The following is a 22,405-nucleotide window of genomic DNA, read 5'->3' as shown; positions in this document are numbered from 1 at the left end:
TGATTGCAGCTCGGAGACTCCGACCTTACTTTCAAGGGCACACGGTGACACTACTCACCGATCAACCGATCAAGGCGGTTTTGCACCGAGCTGATACCTCTGGGAGAATGACAAAATGGGCAATCGAGCTCACAGAATTCGACATCAACTACAAACCTAGACCAGCAATAAAGGCCCAAATATTGGCAGATTTCATAGTAGAGTGCACCATCCCCGAGGAGGCCGAACCTGAGCGAAGCAAAGTTGACGACCTGAAGGCTCGACCGAACTCCCCCAACGAAGAAGCCAGCCCCTCCGATTGCTTTTGGACCCTCTATGTGGACGGATCTTCCAACATGGCAGGCGCAGGTGCAGGACTAATCTTGGTTAGTCCGGAGAGAGTCATCGCGGAGTACGCTCTGCGTTTCGAGTTCCCCGCGACAAACAATGGAGCGGAATATGAAGCTCTGATTGCAGGATTAAGGGTCGCCAAAGAGCTTGGAATAGGTCGACTCCGGGTGCACAGCGATTCCCAACTTGTGGTGGGGCAAGTCAGCGGAAGCTATGAAGCACGGGAGGACAGTATGGCCAAATATCTTGAGAAAGTGAAGGAGTTCACCCCCGCCTTTAGCAGTTTCGACATCAGGCAAATTCCAAGGTCGGAGAATATCAGAGCCGATCTTCTCTCCAAACTGGCGACATCGGCTCCGGCCAAATTGCCCAAAGGCGTCCTCTTTGAAGTTTTAAAACATCCGAGTACGGAAGAACCGCGGCCCGTAATGGAGATCGACCACGAGCCCAGCTGGGTCGATCCACTGACAATCTATCTTAAAGATGGGGTTCTCCCCCAGGACGCGAAAGAGGCCCGGAAGCTCCGAAATCAAGCCTCCCGGTACATCCTTTATGAGGACAAATTGTACAGAAGATCATACTCCTTGCCCCTCCTAAGGTGTCTCCGGCCCTCAGAAGCTAACTACGCTTTATGAGAAGTACACGAGGGAGCTTGCGGAAACCATCTAGGAGCCAGATCTTTATCCCACAAGTTACTCCGCCAAGGATACTACTGGCCAACAATGCATCGTGATTCGATCGAATATGTCAAGAAATACGATCGATGCCAGAGATACGCCAACGTCCAGAGACAACCCGCTACCGAGCTCACGCCCTTGAGTGCCCCATGGCCTTTTGCACAGTGGGGGATGGACATTCTAGGCCCCTTTCCCATGGCGTCCGGTCAAAGGAAGTTTCTCCTTGTAGCGATCGACTACTTCACCAAATGGGTCGAGGCCGAGCCACTAGCAAAAATCACAGAAGCGAAAGTGCAGGATTTCATCTGAAAATCAATCGTATGCAGGTTCGGTTTGCCTAGAACCCTAATCACTGATAATGGACGGTAATTCGCAGGAGCCAGATTCGCTGAATTCTGTGAAGATCTAAACATCTCCCACAACTTCACATCAGTGGCCCATCCTCAGGCAAACGGCGAAGCTGAGGTAACTAACAGAACCCTTTTGCAGGGAATTAAGACAAGGCTTGAAAGAGCGAAAGAAACTTGGGCGGACGAGCTTTATCATGTGCTATGGGCGTACCGAACTACCCAGAGGTTGCCTACAGGGGAGACTCCCTTTGCTTTAGCCTTTGGTACGGAAGCCGTCATCCCGATCGAGCTTAAACTCCTGTCGGCACGAGTCGTGGCATTCGACGAACCCCAAAACGCACAAAGTCTCAGAGCCAACCTCGACCTGCTGGAAGAAAGGCGGGAGATTGCTCAGGTTCGAATGGCAGCCTACAGACAGAAAGTTGTCCGATATTACAACGCCCGGGTCAAGAACAAGGCATTTAAAGCAGGAGATCTAGTGCTCCGACGAGCTGCTGTCTCGCAACCACAGGGCCAGGGGAAACTTGCCCCAAACTGGGAGGGACCTTACGAGGTCAAGGAAGTAGTCCGGCCTGGAACTTATTATCTTAAGGAGCTCGGAGGAGCCGACCTCCCGCGACCATGGAACTCAGAAAACTTACGGATGTACTACCAGTAATTTCGTCCTAATCCAAAAATGCGTGCCCATATGTCTTGGGACAATTCAAGCAAACTGTATCAAAGACAAGAGGGCAACCTCTTAAAGTCGAAGGCCCGGTTCTTTTAGATCGGATGGGGGGAGAGGCCTCGCAACGCCCATATGTGCCCCCACAGCCCTGTTAGGGACAGGAGGAGAACCTCGCCCTAACTTGAGCAAAGTCGAAGGCCCGGTTCTTTTAGACTGGATGGGGGGAGAGGCCTCGCAACGCCCATATGTGCCCCCACAGCCCTGTTAGGGACAGGAGGAGAACCTCGCCCTAAGTTGAGCAAAGTCGAAGGCCCGATTCTTTTAGACCGGATGGGGGGAGAGGCCTCGCAACGCCCATATGTGCCCCCACAGCCCTGTTAGGGACAGGAGGAGAACCTCGTCCTAACTTGAGCAAAGTCGAAGGTCCGGTTCTTTTAGACCGGATGGGGGGAGAGGCCTTACAACGCCCTAATGTGCCCCCGTAGCCCTGTTAGGGACAGGAGGAGAACCTCGCCCTAACTTGAGCAAACTCGGAGACCCGGTTCTTCTAGACCGGATGGGGGGGAGACCCCACAGCGCCCTAAAGCGCCCCCGCAAGCCAGGCTGATAATGCGAGGAGGACCTCACGCCGGCCCGAGCAAAACGAAAGGTTCGGACTCCTACGGGAGCCGGGTCCCAGCGACAAAGAAGGCTCCACCCGGACTCCTACGGGAGCCGGGTCCTAACGACAAAGAAGGCTCCACCCGGACTCCTACGAGAGCCGGGTTCCAGCGACAAAGAAGGCTCCACCCGGACTCCTACGGGAGCCGGGTCCCAGCGACAAAGAAAGCTCCACCCGGACTCCTACGGGAGCCGGGTCCTAACGACAAAGAAGGCTCCACCCGGACTCCTACGAGAGCCGGATTCCAGCGACAAAGAAGGCTCCACCCGGACTCCTACGAGAGCCGGGTTCCAGCGACAAAGAAGGCTCCACCCGGACTCCTACGAGAGCCGGGTTCTAGCGACAAAGAAGGCTCCACCTGGACTCCTACGAGAGCCGGGTCCCAGCGACAAAGAAAACTTCATCCGGGCTCCTACAGGAGCCGGGTTCCAACGATAAAAAAGATTTCACCCGGGCTCCTACAGGAGCCGGGCTCCATCGCCGACATCAGCTACAGGACAACCCCGCCCGGACTTCTACGGAAGCCGGACTTTGCCTAGGACTTTGATTGCAGGAAAACGAAAGCTTTGCCCTGGCCCCTACGAGAACCAAGCTACTCCAACTTCAGGAGGACTTCTCCGCTCGGACTCCCAAGGGAGCCGGACTCAGCTCCGACTTCAACAGAGAAAAAACCCAAGCAAAAAGGAAAGCAAACAGTGCCCGAAGGCAACGGAAGCTTGAATCCCCAAATTCAAGCCCTAGGAGGGACTTCGGGCTCGAAGGGCCCCAAGCGAACCTGCAGCCGTCGATGGAATGACAATCGGGTATCTTCGAACGACGTGAGAACCGAAAAAGTAGCTCGGCAAACGACAACCCCACATGAACTGAAGAGGTCGCCGACGACCTTGGGACGACGTTATACAGACGAAGAGAAGGAAAGGAAAATGAAGAAATTCGACGGGTAACTATTTAATGCGAGATGCAGACGAGGTAACAAAATCTCTTTTTCATTTAACAAGAGTATACGTTACAGGACCCGGTGGGTCAGAAAAAAAAAAAAAAGAGAAAAAGAAGATACACGTCATTACGAGTCTCGCAAGCACGGTTCGGGCAGGACGAACCGGAGGCCGCTCCGAGCTACGAACTCCTCTCTCCGTCTCTATCCTTCTCAGTCGCGTTCTCCAGTGCGTGTAACAGCTCTCGCCCCATCTCGCCTCATTCTGTTTCCGAAGTCCCAACCCTAGCGGGAAAGGGGTGGGATAGATCTCCGGAGGCGGTAAGGGCAACGGCGGCAGTAGCGAAGACCTGTTTCAAGAAGAACCAGAGTCACCTCGGAAGCGGTAGCGACGCCAGAGATGTGCCTCATCTCCGAGCGCCCCACAACAGCCGCCACCCAAATTGCTCCGGCAAGGTCGGCATGCGCTACTTCCATCGTCCCCGCAACAAGTTCCACTGCCTCGCCATCGATGCCGACCGCCTCCGATCCCTCGGCCCCGACGGCGTCAAGGATCCCGTCATGGCTTATGACGGCAGCTCTGCCCTCTTGACCGGTATCACCCCGCCTTGCTACTCCGAAATTCGCAGGCAGAATAACTTCACCGATAGCCCCCGTTACTAAACCTCCATTGTTGAAGGAATTCTTCCTCGGGCCCCCTTCAAAACGACGGAGAGTCTCACCGGCCGCCGTTCTCCTCCTCACCTTCCTCCAAGCCCTAAAGATCCCCTCAAGGACAGCCTCCAGAGTAGAGGACATGGTGTGGAAACCCTCAGAGAAGAATTGGGGGGGGGCAAGGACTGGTGTGAGAGAGGCAAGACTCTCAGGCGAAAGAAAAGCGCCAAGATGAAGCCGTGAAAGGACTGAGGGGTTTAAATAGCCGACGGATCCTAGCGCAGTTATGGCGGCGAGCGTTCCTGGGCCAGCTGGTGTGTGCCGCGTGTCGCGCTTATCCCCTTCATTGCTATCGAGGGTAACCGCTCGCAAATTCTCGTGGCACGGCGCTTGGGATCGCGTTTCAACGGGGGTTCCGAAAAAACCCTTCAGGTCACCTTCACCGAAAAGTGGGCTCTGGCGTACACACATTAAATACCAAAATATCTGGAGGCGGCAGTGCGCAGGATTCGAAGGGACGGTTCCGGCTGTACCCATCTCTCTCTCTGTACTTCCTTCGTTTGAAATTCAAACTCGGAAGTAGGGGGACTAGTGTTGGGTATAGAATACCCACAGCCGAAACCAGCGGAATCGACGACGGAACAGAACGGCTCCGCCCGGACTCCTACGGGAGCCGGGCTCCGCCTCCAACATCGGCTGCAGAACGGCTCCGCCCGGACTCCTACGGGAGCCGGGCTCCGCCTCCAACATCGGCTGCAGAACGACTCCGCCCGGACTCCTACAGGAGCCGGGCTCCACCACCGGCAACGACAACGGCTCAGCTCCACCCGGACTCCTACGGGAGCCGAGCTCCGCCGCCAACTTCAGCACAGCTCCGCCCGAGCTCCTACGGGAGCCGGGCTCCGCCTTCGACATCAGCAGCAGCTCGGCTCCGCCCGGGCTCCTACGGGAGTCGGGCTCCGCCTTCGACATCAGCAGCAGCTCGGCTCCGCTCGGGCTCCTACGGGAGCCGGGCTCCGCCGCCGACATCAGCACGGTTCCGTCCGGGCTCCTACGGGAGCCGGGCTCCGCCTTCGACTTCGACTTCGACAGCAGCTCAGCTCTGCCCGGACTCCTACGGGAGCCGGGCTCCGCCTTCAGTATCAGCTGCTGGTAAGCTCCGTCCGGACTCCTACGGGAGCCGGACTTCATCTTTAACTGTGATTGCAGAGGGCTCCGTCCGAACTCCTACGGGAGCCGGGTTCCGCTTTCAGTATCCACTGCAGGTAAGCTCCGTCCGGACTCCTACGGGAGCCGGACTCCACCCACGACCCCAACCGAAAGGAGGACCCCTCCCAGACTTCTACAGAGGCCGGACTCCGACCACTGCCGAGCCTCGACCAACAGATCCGCGCCCCCTGACAGATCACAATAACAACCATGATCCTGTTCCACTTCCTGTAGCGGATCCCACGCGGCTCCATCACCCCCTACGGCGGGCCCATTACTCCCTGACAGGCTGTGTCAACGGCCACGATTCTGCTCCGCTCCCTGCGGCAGGTGCTGCACGATTCCACTACTCGCTGACAACTAGCAGCAACGGACGCCGCTCCACTACCTGCAACAGGCCATACGTGGCAGGCTATGACAATAGCCACGAGTCTACCCCATTACCCTTCGTAATAAATTCCCCTGACCATAGGGGGCCCACGACCAGACGGTTACAAACGTCGCCATCAATCTGTTGCCTCCTCCACCTATAAAAGGGGGACCCAGATACGTTATTCTCTAAGCTCATTTCTTATCTTAAAACTCTGCTAAATTCTCCGTTCGAGCACTCCATTCTTGTTGAGGCAGAGAACTGACTTGAGCGTCGGAGGGTCTTGCCGGAGCAACCCCACCTCCGGTTTAGACTTCTCTTGCAGGTCCCGGCGGCGACCGCGGCTTCTCCGACTCCAGCTTCTCCGGCGCAAGCAGATTTTTGCACCAACACAACCCATCAAGAGATCTGATCTTTTTTACCCACAAGATAACTCATTACCCACAGAAAGACATCATTTTTTCTTTTTCTTTCCTTCTTCTAGTCTTGTTAGATCCTTTACAAGTTGTCTTCTTTATGCACCAGCTTCATCTTGCCTTCTTTTTCTTGAGCTTTTCTTTTTCACAAGTTATTTGAGGCATTTGTTCCTGCCATCAAGAATTCTAGTTCTAATGGAACATCAAAGGGGGTATCAAGATAGGATACTGTTGCTACCCATGACCCAATATGTGAGGTATTGTCCATTCTGATCTATGAGCCTCATACTTTTGTTCTTCTAGATTCTAAACCAAAAGATGCCTTATGTAGAAAGGGTGTTCTTTTACCGTAAAAGCCACAGTCCTTCTTGACTCACAACCCTCTTTCCTTATTATCAGCACATCCTCTCAAGTCAAGAGAGAGTCTGTATACAGGTGGAAGGTGCATTACAATCGCAGGCTTCAGACTTACATAGGCCACCAATATTGCAACGAAGGGCTCATGACCTAGCATACGAGATATTGACTGCTTTGGCTCCTAGGCCTCATAGTTTTGCCTCTCTGGATTCTAATCCAAGAGACACCTCACATGAGAAAGAGTAGTCTCTTCCTGTATAAGCGAAAATCCTCCATGACTCACAACTAATATGGGACTAATAGTGTCCTCCTTCCTTATTATCACTACAATGTTCTCCTCCTCCAAATTAAGAGAAAGTATGTTTGCGAGTGGGATGTGCATCACAGTTCCAAGCTCGAGACCTACATAAGCTACCAATGTTATGGCCAATAGTTCAGGACCTGGCAAGTGAGGTATTATCCACTCTGGCCTATGGGCCTCACGATTTTGTCTTTTTGGATTCTAATCCTAAAAGAGCTTCACGGAGGAAAGATGATTGCTTCCTATATAAGCCAGAGTCTTTGTTGATTCACAACCAACATGGGACTAATGATGCCCTATTATTATCAACACAGTCTCTCCTGGTCAAGGAGGACTCTAGCTCATACAGGAAGGGACCATCCTTCCCCACTTGGGATGCCTTTTGGATTAAAATTTAGAGAGACAAATCTAAGTGGCCCTTAGGCCAAAACATACAATATCTCATGTGCCAGGCCATGAGTCCTTGGCCGGAACATTGGTAGCCCATGTAGGACCCCAGCTTGCCATTGTAATGCACCTACAATCCATACATAGACTCTCCTTTGATTTAGGGTGTTGTAGAGATAATAAGAAAGGAGGGCACCATTAGTCCTATATTAGTTATGAGTCAAGAAAGACTCTGACTTATATGAAAAGGGACCATCTTTTCCTATGTGAGACACATTTTGAAATAGAATTCAGATGGATAAAATCGTAAGATCCATGAGCCAATATGGATAATATCTCACATGTTAGGCCATGAGCCATTGGCCATAATATTGGCGGCCCATGCTGCTGAAGGGAGAGTCTTTGTGGGTCACCAATATTATGGCCAAAGACTTATGACTTGCATATGAGATATTGTTTGCTCTGATCCATGGGCTTTGTGATTTTTTCTCTCCGACTTTTAATCCAAAAGGCATCTCACACAAGGAAGGTGGTCCTTTCCTATATAAGTCATATTCTTCCTTAACTCGTAACCAATATAGAACTAATAATGCCCTCTTTCCTTATTATCACTATAGCCCCCCTCCCCCTCCCCCCCCAATCAAGGGAGAATATGTACAGGTGGGAGGCATATTACAGTCGCAGGCTCGGGATATGCATAAGCCACCAATATTATGACCAAGGGCTTATGGCCTGGCATATAAGATATTGTCTGTTTTGACCTATGGATCTTCTTTTTTTATCTTTTAGATTCTAATCCAAGATATACCTCATATAAGAAAGAGTGGTCCCTTCTCATATAAGCCAAAGTCCTCCTTCATTGACGGGACTATGTTAATAATAAGAAAGGAGGCATCATTAGTCTCACATTGATTGTGAGTCAAAAGGGATTCTAACTTATATGAGAATAGACCACCCTTCACCACATGAAGCTGTCTTCTGGATTAGAATTTAGATGAAAAATAGTGAGGCCCATGGATCAGAGTAGACAATGTCTTACGTGCTGCGCCATGAGTCCTTGGCTACAACATTGATGGTTCATGTAGATCCCAAGCCTGTAACTATGATGTGCCTTCTGCTCGTATACAAACTCTTTCTTGATTAGAGGGTGGTGTGGTGATAATAAAGAAAGAGGACATCATTAGTTACACATTTGTTATGAGTCAAATATGACTCCAGCTTATATGGAAAGAGACTATCTTTTTCTATACGCAACATCTTTTGGATTAAAATGTAGAGGGACAAAACCGTGAGACCCATATACTAGAACGGACAATATCTTACGTATCAAGTCATGAACTCTTAGTTGTAACAAATAACATCTAATATGTCAAGACAAGATTATCAGCACCTCATTTGATATGTTTTGAAATATCTCCTAAGTGTTGGGACATAATAGACAGCAACGCATTTCATTCGATTGGAAACCATGATAGCCCCAGCTCAGAAAATTTAAAACCTTGCCACCTATCATGTCTCTCTCCAAACGTTCAGACCGATGTATTTGTAAATATCTTTAATTCCCAATAATAGTCAGGTTGTAATTGTTTTCAGCCTCCCTTATCATTTAAAAAAAAAAGAAAAAAGAAGGTTTCTTTAAAAAAGCTGCCCACAGCACCACCAGAAGACCCTACTCCACTCTACAGATCATGCGATTAACTTTAATTATGACCACTTCGACCACAAAGCAACAGAAGCTTCTCTGCTCAGCCTTCACTTTGGTATTTTTCAGTGCTCCTAACATTTCAAATCATCCAGAAATAATTATCTCCAATTGGAAATTAGAGTAGGAAAGGAAAGATGAACATAAAATGCAACCATATTGACAACTTCAAAATATCCCACTGGATAACATTAGTCCTCGCTTAGCAGCATGATCCGTGCAATAGATGGTCTTTGTCAATAATTTTGAAAATCACACCATCTGATATAAAATTATATATTTTGCATTTCCAATTCTAATAATATGGTGAAATTACAAACTCAAGCTCTATGCCCAAAGTGCAAGTACAGACATTGAAGCAGATCCTAGCACTAAAGCAATGTAACAAGCCGCCTTCAATCGAGGACTCGAGGACATTGTTTTGTTCTGGAAGAAATCTACAGCTATGAGATCCACCAGAGCCATGTATACAAGAATTCCGGAAGAGAGAGATCCCAACAAGCCTTCCAAGATGAGAGCATTGGGGCTGCTATCGTCGTATCCCGTCATGTAGAACACCATCATTCCTAGCACTATCCCCATTGGTGTAGTCACTGAGAACATTATGCACATATACCCGACTGTCCAGAAGCCAAAACCAGCCTGCCATCATCAATAACCATCTGAATCAGTTTTTCAGCTAAATGAAATTTTATGAAGAAAACCAATAAAAAAAAAACTCTGTCCCACTATTTTTTTAGGCTTTAGGCATGCTACTAAGAACAATATGCACCTAGATGCCCTAATGAGTATGGAATATAAGAATTCCATAAAAAAAAAAAAAAAAAAAAGAGTATGGAGTATAAGAAGTCCATAAAGAAATTAATCTACTAGGACTTGAAAGATTAACCACATAAAAGAATCATATAGCCCTGTCAACTGGTCAGTATCAATAAAGCATAAATGGTATGAAAGCTTATATCACAAAAAGGTGAATAAAGAAGTCTACTGATACTGTAACACGACTTTCTAACGTGGTTGCAGACACGTAGATTCCAATTCAAGTTCTATATTTTATTATAGCGGATCTGTGGCTTTGATGGAAGAAGGAAAGTAGAAAAAAAGAAAAGAAAAGAAAAGAAAGAAAGAATGTGATGTGTAAAGCAAGCAAGAAGTTGGCAACATGGTGGCATGGGAAACTGGGGAAAGGATTAGTGTGCAATGACGTGACTGAAGACGACTGTCTTCACTCTCTATTTTATGTCCCCTAAGAATAAAAAAGGGTAGAAGGATTCCACCAACAGAAGTCACAGAACCGAGAAGGAAAATATTTACTTGGTCATACCAATTAGACACTGCACCAAAATGTTCCCAAGTAATCATCCATATCCTGGTTAAGAAACAAGGATATATACAATGGAGAAGGCTGGTCGTTCCAATCAATCAGAGTAACCCCCTACATTCACCCAGTTAATTACTTTATGTATCTACTAGAAAAAAAAAAACATTTTTTGGATGAGCTGATATCTAAAGGCACCTAAGACAAAGCTTCCCTCCATTGCCACAGTGGAGTATACATATAGCAGAGGTGTGGTTGGTCATTGCAAAAGCTTTCGCACTGGATTCCAAGGTAAAATAAAATTTTGCGTTTTTGAGCCATTATTTTTACACATCGTCGAGTGAGAGAACTTTTGTAGACCCCAGACAGCCTAGTTTAAAATTATGCACCTCAACATAAATTACAAAGATTGATGCATATAATATTTATAAAAGCTCTTTTTTTTTTTGAGTGCTGCAATGCCATATAATAAATAATCACTAACAACAGAATTAAGGATTAAAAATTTCAACTCGATGATTTGTGAATGGTTCCTCTTCCACATCCTACCAACACGCAGCAGCATCACAATCATCTAATATCATCCGTGGACTTGATTAAATTGCGAAAAACCCATTCTTACCAAACTCCCGCAGTATCATTCCAACCCATCAGCTGATGGTAAGATACCTCAAAAGCCCAGCACTACACCAGGCGCACCCATGATTGAACTCAACAAGAACACATTTTTATGAGAAAAATCCAATGTTGACAAGAAATCCAAGAAATAATAATGGATAGAGTTAGTGATGGTGACAGTGTTTTCCAGTTTCAGTGCCAAAATTAGGGTTTCGCTATTGTACCTGGGCGATGCATCCACCGAGGCCCATCCCTTCGAAGATCTGGTGGAAGGCGAGCGCAACAACAAGCGGCCGAATAGAGCACTGGTTCTGAGACATCCCCATCGTGATCCCAATAATCACCGAGTGGAATATAATCCCAATCTCCAAGACCTGTGACACCATCCTCTGCTTCAGCTTCGCCAGTCTCTCCTCCTCGTTCCCATGGTCATCCAAATCTTGGCGGTCCCCATGGTGGCCGTGGCATCCGCTCATCGCCACCACGGCCGCCGCCGCCTCCGGCCGTAATTTTCCGCCGCCCTTTCCTCCCAACTCCTCGAGATCGATCGGGGTGTACTGCGGCTTGGCGGCGGCGGCGGAGGCGTGGGAGGTGGCGGAGATGTCGACGAGGAGGGCAAGGAGGGCGCCGAGGAGGGCGACGAAGCCGGAGAAGGGGAAGTCGCGCCACGGGTGACGGGAGGCGAGTTGGCAGTCCGCGAGGGCGTCGAAGGCGTCGGGGAGGACGTGCACGAGCGAGGTCGAGAGGATGACCCCGGCGGCGAAGCACTTGATGAGAAGGAGCGAGTTCGCGTAGGCGGGCTTCCCCTCGAAGAGGCGGGCCAGCATCACCGGCGAGGATATCCCCACCGCGCTCGTGAATAAAATTATCCCGATCGAGACCCACTTGAGGTGGGCCGCGGCCACGCCGTCGCGGCACCACTGCTCCCGGCCATTCGGATCCCCGAACCCGCACCCCGTCATCCCTCTATTCCGACCCTTATTCCGATCTAATCCCTAGAATAGGTTGGTTATTCGGGCCGTGGGAGAGAGAGAAAAGGAAGAGGGGGAGCGGAGCCGTGGAGGAGGAAATAGGGGTCGGTCAGCAGGTCTGTTTTCTAGTTGAGGCGGGGCCCAAAGGATTCATGCATTTATTATAGCAAGAAGGGACAAGATTTTGTGAGGGAGGGAGAGTGGCCACTATAGACTACAGTGGAACGATAAGGTGGGATTAAGGAAAGATGTTTGTTTATGCGAGGATTATTTATGGGAAATTGGTAATATACGTGGAAGTCTTGGGGTTCATTGACTTTAATGCCTCGAAGCCGTTTGATGAAACGATTGTGTGGTGATGAGATGGTTTTGGCTAAAGGGGAAGATATGTTATTGATGGATGATTGGTTTATATGCAGGACAATTAGAAATGGATTGCGGGGAAACAGTGAATCAGTATATTGCAAATTGATGACACGGATTCAAGCAGAAAAAATTGATGATCCAGACCGGTACCTTTTCGGAAGTTCTCCCATGTTATACTATGACAATTTTAGATAATTGTTAACATATTTTTATAATAAAACCATTACAACTTTTTATAATATGGTAATTTTTAATAATATATTTTTAATAATTTAAAATTAATTATTAAAAATAATAATTAAGAAGATTATGATGATTTAAGGATATTTTTTTTAAAAATTATCATAATTTTCATTCCATAAAAAGATAAATTTCTCTTTTTTCATATGACTTTCCAGTTTCATGAAATATGAAAAACTTAGTATTATAAAAAAAAATTACTTTCCATCCCCCTCCTTCTTGAATAAAAGTTTCATCTTTTATCTGAAATCTATAATTAAATATAAAATAATTTTTTCTACAAACTAATTAAATTTTTTTATTAATAAATTAATTACTGAAAATTTTGAAAAGGGTTTTTACCATTACAATAAATTTATTTGCAGAATCCACCTACAAAACCTTAATCCGAGCTCTTAGAAAGGTGGGAGAAGAAAGATGGAAAAAAAAAATTAAATCTCTTGGAAAAGAAAAATCTTGAGAAAACTTGATTTATTTCTGTTGGGTGTGAGTCATTGAGTAAGCCACTTCTATTAACCAGAGTATCTCAGTCTAGGACCAAAGTGACATAAATCATATTGATGCTCTAGCTCAAAAAAAAATAGTAGCAAGTCTGCGATCCCAAACGATGATTGAGCTTCTCACTAGATAGAATTTGGTTTCATAATAGCTAATCTTAGCTCTTCTAGAATTGATCTGGATATCGGATAATGCCGCCCACAGGATTATGAACTCATATTTATTCGATTATCCTTGGATTCACATCGAGAAACATTCCAGTGCTTTATGATCTTAAGCTACCAACCAACTCAATGGTAAAATCAACTTGTTGAAATCTCTCGATAATTTATAGAACAAAGACATCATCCACAACTGATGCTTACAACTAACAATTATGATTTGTAGGTTAATGGGCGAATTTCATATCTTAATGGCTTGATAGATTAAGATCTAACGACCTATCAAATTAAGTCATAATAGCATATTGGCTTCAAACATAACAATTTACAGCTCTGTCAAAATATAAAAGCAACAAGAGCATCTTTAGATAAGTAAACGAGCAAACACAGAGAACAATGCTTACTGTCTCACAATTCTCTCTTTTTTTCTCTTCTTCTGTTCTGCTTTCAAATTTCGACGAACATAGACATCGTAAAATCCCCACCGCTACCTCCGGTGAGAATAGACTTCCGTTGCAAGTTTGTGAAGAAGGAAATATACTTCATTTGGATCTAAACTTCATATCTATGGGCGATCAATATCAGTGCCTAAACTTGCAGTAATAACTTATTTATTCTTGCTTGCCTGACGGGAGAGAGAGAGAGAGAGGAAGACAACCGACTCGGACTCCTTTACTTATTTGGTGCGCAATTAATTTTTCTTTTTCTGATATACATAATTAATTCTTTTTGCTGTCACAATCATGGAATACAACAGAGGCTCTAGGGTCTACTTATGCCAAGCGTTGGGTTGGGAGAATCTAATGCAAGGAATCCGGCAAGAATTTCCATCTGATCAGCTAATTACTCATTTCCAGATGTTTCTGTCCCATATAATTACTTTTTTCCCCTCTTTCTCGCTTCCTCAAAGCAATTTCTCGCACCAAGCCCAGCTCGTTCATGCAGTGGCTATGCTCATGACTTCACAAACCATTCCAAAGCCCTAGTTTGGACCACCCATCTCTCTCCCCAACCCAACAATTTTTGCTTCCAGCCCAAGGACTCGCGCCTCGACTCTCCTTTTTCCCATGTATTCTTGTTTGTGGATCTCTCTAGCCAAGAAAACTAGATTATTAAAAAAAAAATTCCCATATTTAATTTCCAAGGCTAATTTAGAACTAACTACCTTTGATTCATCAATCTATCACGATTCCACAATATGATGTTTCCAAAATAAAAACAAAATTTGAAAATGACCATAGTAAATTATATATAAGATTTATCAATCTTGGTTTGCAATTTATCTTCCTTTGTTTAGTTCCCTATCATTTATTTTGCAATATTATTTGCTTTTCGCGCAGTTTTATTTATTTTTTATTTTTTAATTTCTTTGTTTGTAGCAAATGTTGATGCATATTTTTAAAATTCCATAACTTTCTAGGTGTCTAGAGCTCTGATCTTGTGAAGGCAAATAGTCCCACACCGGAGGGACTGGCCAGCTGTTCTTTGCAATGGCAATGCTCTGTAATCAACAGGGAAGATTTCATTTTGTCAACATCCCCTTCACAGCTCAAAATGTCATGACAACGATCAACACTGAGAGGAACAGTGGTTTGATTTATAGGCGTGCTTCCTAGCCGGGTATCCTCAATGATGTGAATTTGTTCACCATCCGAAGCACAAGCACAGATTAGTTTCTAAGCAGCTAAAGAGGTCCGAGCCTCGGTATAAGACTTCCATTTGTTCATTTGAAATGGGTTACCAATGTTGACCATTCTTTTCTGAGCCCAATATGATGTCATGGATGCAATTCCGAACAAACAACAAGCCCGGCCCAGTGCTATTTCACTTCCGTTGAAGCCACCAGGGAGCCCAAAAAAGTTCAGCCCACAGCCCAAACACAAAGCTTTAGTCAGAATGTAGATTCGACCCAACCTAAAACCAGACCTTTTTACCTTCTCTTCCTCATACAATTCGACCAAAAGAGAAGGGGTTTGATGGCCGAGCCCATCTAATGGCAAACCCTGTCTCCCTCTCTCCAGAAGGAAGATTGTGATAAGTTTCGAAAAATAGAGTAAACATCGAACACAACAAGCAACAATCTGTGCATAAGCAACAGATCGACACACCTCAGGAGTCTAAATGATCAGAGAATTGAGGCCAATTAGTATTGCAAATTGAAAGATTGGAAGTCTCAACAACCAGAGGCATCAATGCATTAGCTGACATAGCACAAGGGGCAACATAGAGAACTATCCACTGCTTAGTATGAAAGCTCAAATAGCAACAACATGGAGAAATATAGAGGGAAAACAGGTGAGGTAAAGACAGAAACTAGAAGCATTTTTTTGTTCCAAAAATAATATCTAAACTCCCCTTTTTTAAAGTTCCCTGCAATCATATTATAAGTGATAAAAGGTATATTAAAAACGCATTATCATATTCCGATATTAACAATCCGAGCCAAGGACAACAAGAGAAAGGCCTTCAGGTATCATGTGAGAAACAGGTACTATGATAACAAGCATTAAACCAAAGCAACTTTTTTCTCATGCGGCAAGAATTATAAGTAAATACTCATAAAAGTGTACAAAATTTCTCAAAAAAAAAATAAAATAAAAGTTTATAAAAGATAAATGTCATGAAACAAAAAAACACCACTAAAATATTAACGAAAAAAAAACTAGAGACATTATTGTCTTGACACTACTACGGAACTTTTTTGAGGAAATGACTACTTTAGAACTAAAACGTTTTCGATGGATCTTTAAAATTAAAATGTCACAAAAAATAATAATACAATAATACATCTGTATGTGACGTTGATGAAAAGATTAGTTGGTATGAACTAACGAAACTAGCAGAACCATGAGCTGTGCATGCCATGAATGCGAAGAATGGAAGAATCGTAAATTACAAGAGCTGTTATTTGAAGAAATATCAGAAAGTCATGTTATGAATTATCACAAGACAGTTGTTTAAACAGACATGTTTAACTCCGAAAAAATTAGATTTCCTAACTTAATGCTACCGAAGGCAACATTATTCAATTGTTTTATCAAGGGGAAACGGAAGAAAACAAAGCCTTTAGTTGCCTAGTGAACTAGCTACTGAAGCATGACCAAGAATTAAAACCAACATATATATATTAAAGGAAAAACCATACGAATTCATCCATGCTACAAGAATCATTCATATCTAAAGAAATTTTTGATCAATTCATTGTATTTTCAAATAATTCAGTTTCATATAATAAGACTAGAAATAATTACTTGCAGTGAACCGTTGAATGGCAGAAAGAAGAAACCCACGAAAAAGCTTAACATGTATTATGATCACCAAAATGTCTCATTTTTTTGATAAAGTCTTCACAATCTAAACTCCCTCAAGTGGTTCTTCTCGTTGCCTAGCATGTTTTATACATTTCAAATTTTCTTTGTGTTCCATACCGACTCCACTGTTGTGCTCCAGGCTTGCTGCCGATGCCCTCTTTTGAAGAAAATCCTACTTGATATACATGCACCTGCAACTCCTTGTTAATTATGCTCACCTTTTCATGAATAAAACTCTGATTCGTCCAATAAGTTGATTAAGTAATAAAACATGCTTAAGATTTTCTGCAGATTACAACATTTTATGGATCAATAGACTTCTTTTCAAATTATGGAAAAACAGACATAAACAAGTGACAAAAAATACGTTTTAGAAAACATTACTGGTGATCACAAACATTTATATGGATTAATAGCCATGCAGGATACAATTTAAATATAAAATTAAAAAGATTAAAAAAATAGAGGCAAATGTAATAAAGACACTAACAGTGAAATAGTGACCAGTAAATTTGTCAAAAGAAGAAATATTACCACCATCACAATGAAGATTGCGTGGAGCTTTTAAGGTGCGTGACATATAATTTTAGGTATCAGGCAACATTGATGTACTTGACTGAGTTTCCAGAACAAAGGAACCCTCCCATGAAGATATTTGAAGGCCCTCCAAATTTGTATTAAACCATCCCAAACAACTGGACATCATTTTTCTTGAGGATAAACTATATTTAACTTTCCCTCCTCAATACTATCCTTTATCAAAGTGAATAACCACTTCATTTAGACATTATTTCCTTGTCATTTTGATCAAATAAACAAGCACACGAATAGCTTGGAGTGGAACTCATCAAATCACAGAGACTATTGAACTCGAGGTCTGGAAACATGTCATTATTGCCTTGTGATATATAGTAAAGATGTAGTCACCTCATTTCTTGACATGTCTACATTGGAATATTTACCATCCAAGAGCAGCCTTCCAGCTCTTCTAGAGCATATTATAAATATCAGAGTCCAAGACTGTACATTTGATTAATTACATTTAAAACAAACCAAGATCTTGACCTAGTGTCGGCTGCTTTGTTCTCTTACAAAGCGCTTTCAGTTAACCAACAACCTTTGATGGTAAAGGTCATGGCTGTTACCCACTAACTACTTTACTTGATAGACGATCTTATCAGTTTAGGAAAGCGGCATCCTCTCAAAAATTAAAGGGCAAATGCAACTATTCATGCAAACTAGCGACAAGTTCCAAACTTCCCTACAAATTTTAATAGGGCAATGAGAAAAGCATGCATGTAACATCATCAAATTCACTGTCAAAAATGTTAATCTGAACCACAGCATATATAGTTCAGTTGCATCTTCATATTCCCAACAATCTCTGAGATATCACTTGAAATATTAGCATGTTGTATTTATGATGGTGGACAGCAAATTCCTCCACAAAGTCTTTATTTTGGCTTATCAAGATTCATTATAGAAGTTAATTAGGAAAACAGTAGAAATGCAATCACTTCAAAACCGTCGAAATAACATCCAAATAAGCCTGCAATCCTAGGAAGGAGAGTAACATCCAGAATGATAAGAATAACAAGGGCTGCAAGAAAAATCAAATTTGAGATATATGGAAGTAGCAGTGGTACCTTTTATCTGGACCCAAGATGACCAAATCCAAGGGGCAGTCCCAACATCACTATATAGCTAAATCTCTGAGACCAGGCAGTAGAAACCATAAGAGGCAGTATATTATGTTCTCTTCATAGTCCATACATATATAACTACGATCCAAACTGCAGCTCTTGCATGCCCTCTTAATCCTATGTCATCTGGTGCAGTCTCCTCCTCATCACTTGGGTTGCTGGTTGCTCGCTCGCTCGCTCGCTTTCTTCATCATAAACTCACTAGAAGGTTGGAACTCTCAATTTTTTTTTTTCTCGCAATACAAAACAAGTAGTAAAGTACTTCAAGTCTCAAAGTACAAAAAATTTAATAAATAAAAAAATTAGACAATCCACCAGAGATGATGATACAGTTTAAGAATACTTCCAAAGCATGCATGCATAGCAGAAACCCTAATTCTCCCTGCATTAATCCTATTAGCAGAGATATTTTGTTATTCTCGTTCATCATAGATCAAAGAAGAAGGGATCGCCATCATCCCACAAGGAAGAAGCTGCTTCAGCATAATCATCATAATTCCACACCGGCGATGACACGAGCGGCATTGATGTCGCGGTCTCCACCGGTGCCACGGGCTGGTTGGAGAGCGACAGGCTCGATCTCACCGACCCGGCGAGGGAGCTGATGTCCTCGTATACACCACTATCGGCCGCCACGACGTGGCTCGGCCCAGGCGCAGGGGCCGGTATCACCGGTTCCTGCTCGATTGGCATGCAGTGATAGCCACCGCCGCAGCTGGTGATTGGCCCATGGGAGATGATGGTACTCTCCGTTGGGTTGGAGTACATTACGGGAGGGAAAGCATAGGGAGAGGAGGAGGAAGGGAGGAGAGGGAAGGGGAAGCCCGAGGGACGGGGGAGAAGAGGACGAAGGGTGGACGTCGAGGAGGTCGAGGACGAGGAGGAGGAGGAAGATCCACTGCCGGTCGCGGCGGCGGAGGAGGGCTGGAGATTGAGCTGTGCGCGAGGACCATAGAGAACCAGCGCCGCACGGTCGTAGGCCCTGGCTGCATCCTCGGCGGTGGAGAACGTCCCGAGCCACTTCCTCGTCCGCTTCCTCGGTTCCCGAATCTCCGCGACCCACTTCCCCCAGCTCCGCTGCCGAACCCCCCGGTATCGGAACTTCCCGTTGTCCGGTCCTCCCTTTCCCTTGCACTTCCTGCCGCTGATGCTGCTGTTCGAACTCCCTCCGCCGCCGCCGGAGGCTTCGGCTGCCGCGGCGGAGCTACTGGTGGTGGTGCTGCTGGGGCTACCGGTAATGGAAGAAGAGTACTGTTCTATGGGATGAGGAGGCTGCCCACCATCCATTTCCGGAAATACCCGAAAGAAAAGAAGAGTGGTGGGAGGTGGTTGGGCGCAGGGCGACGGCAGTCTCGGGTGATGGGAAGGAGGAAAGGTCTTGTTAGGATGGGATGGGAGGTGAGGGGCGGAAGGGTGGTGGGATTCTTTACCTGTTCTCTATGGGGCGGAAGGGCGGTGGTCATATATCCCGCATTAAACTAATGGAAAGACGCACAGGAAAAGTACTCCTCTGGGGGTCAGTCTTTATGGCATGGCTGATGAGTGAGAGAGAAAGAGAGAGATATTAAAGAATAGCAGCACCACAGATATATTGGTACTAGTAGCTTGTAGGGGCTCGCCAGTTTTGGATTCTTCGAACCTGCACTATTGCTTGGTTGGAAAGTATATATATATACACGTACACCCACATCTACAAACAAATTTGTTTGGGTCTCCCCTCGCTCTTCTTCCAGAGTGGTATGTGGACTCTAACCTGCTTTCATTGCAGTCTAGTAAAGTAATAAAACATGCGAGGCTGGAAGACAGCAAGAGAGAAGAAAGAAGTAATCAAAGAAGCCAAGAGTCCGTATCAGTGGTACTTTTTTTTTCGGTAGCAGTCATATTGTTGGCTGGGGGGATCTGGGTAGAATGGAGAAGACGAGAGGGCGCGTGCATGAGAGAGTGATTCGGCTGAGAGTGATGTTAGGGAGGTGAGCGAAGAGGAGCCTCGGGAATAAGCGAGGTTGTCTTCTTTGAAAGCGACAGCAGAATTTAGGTGCTTTCTTGGCCATAATTAGTTACCTTGGGACTACGCTCAAACGTGCTATACCCATCCGTCTCCTCTTTGCCTGGGCATTGGCGTTTCCTTCTCTCACGCACCGACTCTGCGTTAACTGGTAGGGGATATGATGAGGAGATCGACTGCTTTTAAAATCCATGGTATAGACTGTGTGGAAAAAAAAAAAAATTCTCGGCCCGCCGTAATATGAGAGGATGCGTGGTGGATTTTGCCGACAGGGAATGGGCTTCTTGGATCTCAGCTTGATCTCTGTCGAGAATTGAGAATTTTGGACGCCTGCATCGCCAACGGGAAACCGTCTCTCGGCTCGCCGTATGCTGTTATGAATGGATAAAGTTTGGCAGCTGGGAATGGTGCAGCGGAGACGCAAGCAAACGTTTTCTAGCACGATATTTTAGGACGCAGACACAGCAAAAACATTTCCTAGCAGAGATATTTTTGGACGCTGACACAGCAAACATTTTCTAGCACGATATTTTTTGGATGCATGTAAACGTGACATGCACTATAAACGTCTGGGTTCAAGAGGAAGTACTTGCCAATGGTCTTGATGCTATTACGGGATTAATGTGTTATAGGTTGAGATTTATTAGCATTAGCACTTTCGCATGCATATCTCTATCTATATAAAAATGCTTCCATTTCTTATATTTCTGAAACTTTTTTCTTGAACACCCTTCAGTTTTCTGTTCCTGTGGTATAGGGATTTATGAACCATCTCTCATATGCATAGAACATGTTTGACTCTAGTTAATTACTTCTTTGTTGTTAAAACAGATATGAACATTTGATATCTCTCTTTATTTTCAAGGATAAATTTGTGAAATAGTGGAATATATAGATGCTTTCGTTTCATTTTCATCACATATGCGAAGAAAGGTGTATCTATATGCAACGAGAACATGCCAAGTAAAATATGATCTGTGAAATTAAAATGAAATATAGGCCAACCTATGTGCTAGATGAGATCAATAACAATTTGGTAAAAGTAGAGAAGAGAGCAAGATATATATATATATATATATATATATATATATATATATATAGCCATAAAATTTTTATATTTCTAGACAAAAAGGATTGATTGTAGTTGCTATCAAAACAACCAACATTTTCCAAATAAATCATTTGGACTAACTACGTGCATTAAAAGACATCCATTAGCATCTCCTAGATTAACAGAAATGCATTTAGTCAAGCATGCTTTCATGTTTTGTTCATGAAACCTCTGCACAGTTTCAGGTAGATAAACCGGCTAGAGCTTGTCTGCCCTTCAAAGGATTTTATCCATGGCAAATAACCGGCAAAGCTATCCTTATAAACTAACTCTACTCTAAGGCTGCATTTAGCTTTGGAATAAAGTAAGCATTCGGCCTCGAAAAAGCATTCTTCATTACTGCTGCTAGATAGGTATGTTACTTTTTGTCATTGCAGAACAAAATGCAGCCAAACTGATAACTCACCAGTATTATGAGGTTTATAGTTATTATTATTCTCAAATTTCAACAATTTAAGAACATTTTAACATAATTCTTGTTTCTCTCTAAGACCTGCATGCATGGTCGGCATATATTTGATAATAGTGAACATTTCACTAAAACATGTTGTCTAGTGGTTTGCAGGCTTGAATTATATTATATGCCAGCTGAGTTAGAAAAATCAAGCTAGCCTGGACTATGTCCAAGGTGGTTTTGCTACACACGTTCAAATTCATCATTGAATACTTAGACTGAATGCCACATACTTAAATGGCAGACTATTTAATACATAAAAATGCTAGGGGGTCCTGTGTAAAAAGATTCATGTTAATCTTACGCTAGTGGTCGTAGCACATGGCTTAGCGCGATTAGGTCAACTTAGGGCTTACGAGGCCGAAAATTGGGCCAAATCACGGCGATAAGTAGAGAGAGTGGGCCGAGGGAACGATGAGAGGGAGTCGGACATGGAGATGGAGATCGCGAGGGTCACAGGCCCAATCCTATACGATCAGAAAAAACCTCGAGAAATCCTTTTTTTCAAAAAAAAAAAAAGGGGAAAAAATTTCTAGCAAGGATTGGGCACCGCGGCCACCTGCCCTCTCTCTCTCTTCCCCGCTCCGTTGTCCTCCCTCTCTCCTCCATCCTCACCGTGACATCTTTTTCTTCA

General features: G+C 44.6%; 1 protein-coding gene and 1 pseudogene across 1 annotated transcript; both read right to left on the bottom strand.

The window, feature by feature from the left end:
* Positions 1 to 9,277: 9,277 nt before the first annotated feature.
* On the bottom strand, positions 9,278 to 12,028 carry LOC105057126 (zinc transporter 6). The gene is made up of 2 exons (XM_010939602.4): positions 11,176 to 12,028; positions 9,278 to 9,657 (listed from the first exon to the last, which is right to left on the bottom strand). Exons 1-2 carry the CDS (start codon positions 11,911 to 11,913, stop codon positions 9,343 to 9,345), a joined length of 1,053 nt encoding a protein of 350 aa, XP_010937904.1. The 5' UTR covers positions 11,914 to 12,028; the 3' UTR covers positions 9,278 to 9,342.
* A 4,442-nt stretch (positions 12,029 to 16,470) lies between these two features.
* On the bottom strand, positions 16,471 to 20,211 carry LOC105057127 (ethylene-responsive transcription factor ABI4-like; annotated as a pseudogene).
* Positions 20,212 to 22,405: the final 2,194 nt, after the last annotated feature.

The sequence above is a fragment of the Elaeis guineensis genome, chromosome 14 (assembly GCF_000442705.2).
Source record: "Elaeis guineensis isolate ETL-2024a chromosome 14, EG11, whole genome shotgun sequence".
Classification (NCBI taxonomy): domain Eukaryota; kingdom Viridiplantae; phylum Streptophyta; class Magnoliopsida; order Arecales; family Arecaceae; genus Elaeis; species Elaeis guineensis.
This window is presented reverse-complemented; position numbering and strand designations above follow the sequence as displayed.

Coding starts and splice junctions, on each gene's coding strand:
- LOC105057126 (XM_010939602.4), bottom strand. CDS start 11,913: ATGACGGGGTGCGGGTTCGGGGATCCGAATGGCCGGGAGCAGTGGTGC. Junction 9,658..11,175: donor TCGGTGGATGCATCGCCCAG/GTACAATAGCGA, acceptor TGATGATGGCAG/GCTGGTTTTGGCTTCTGGAC.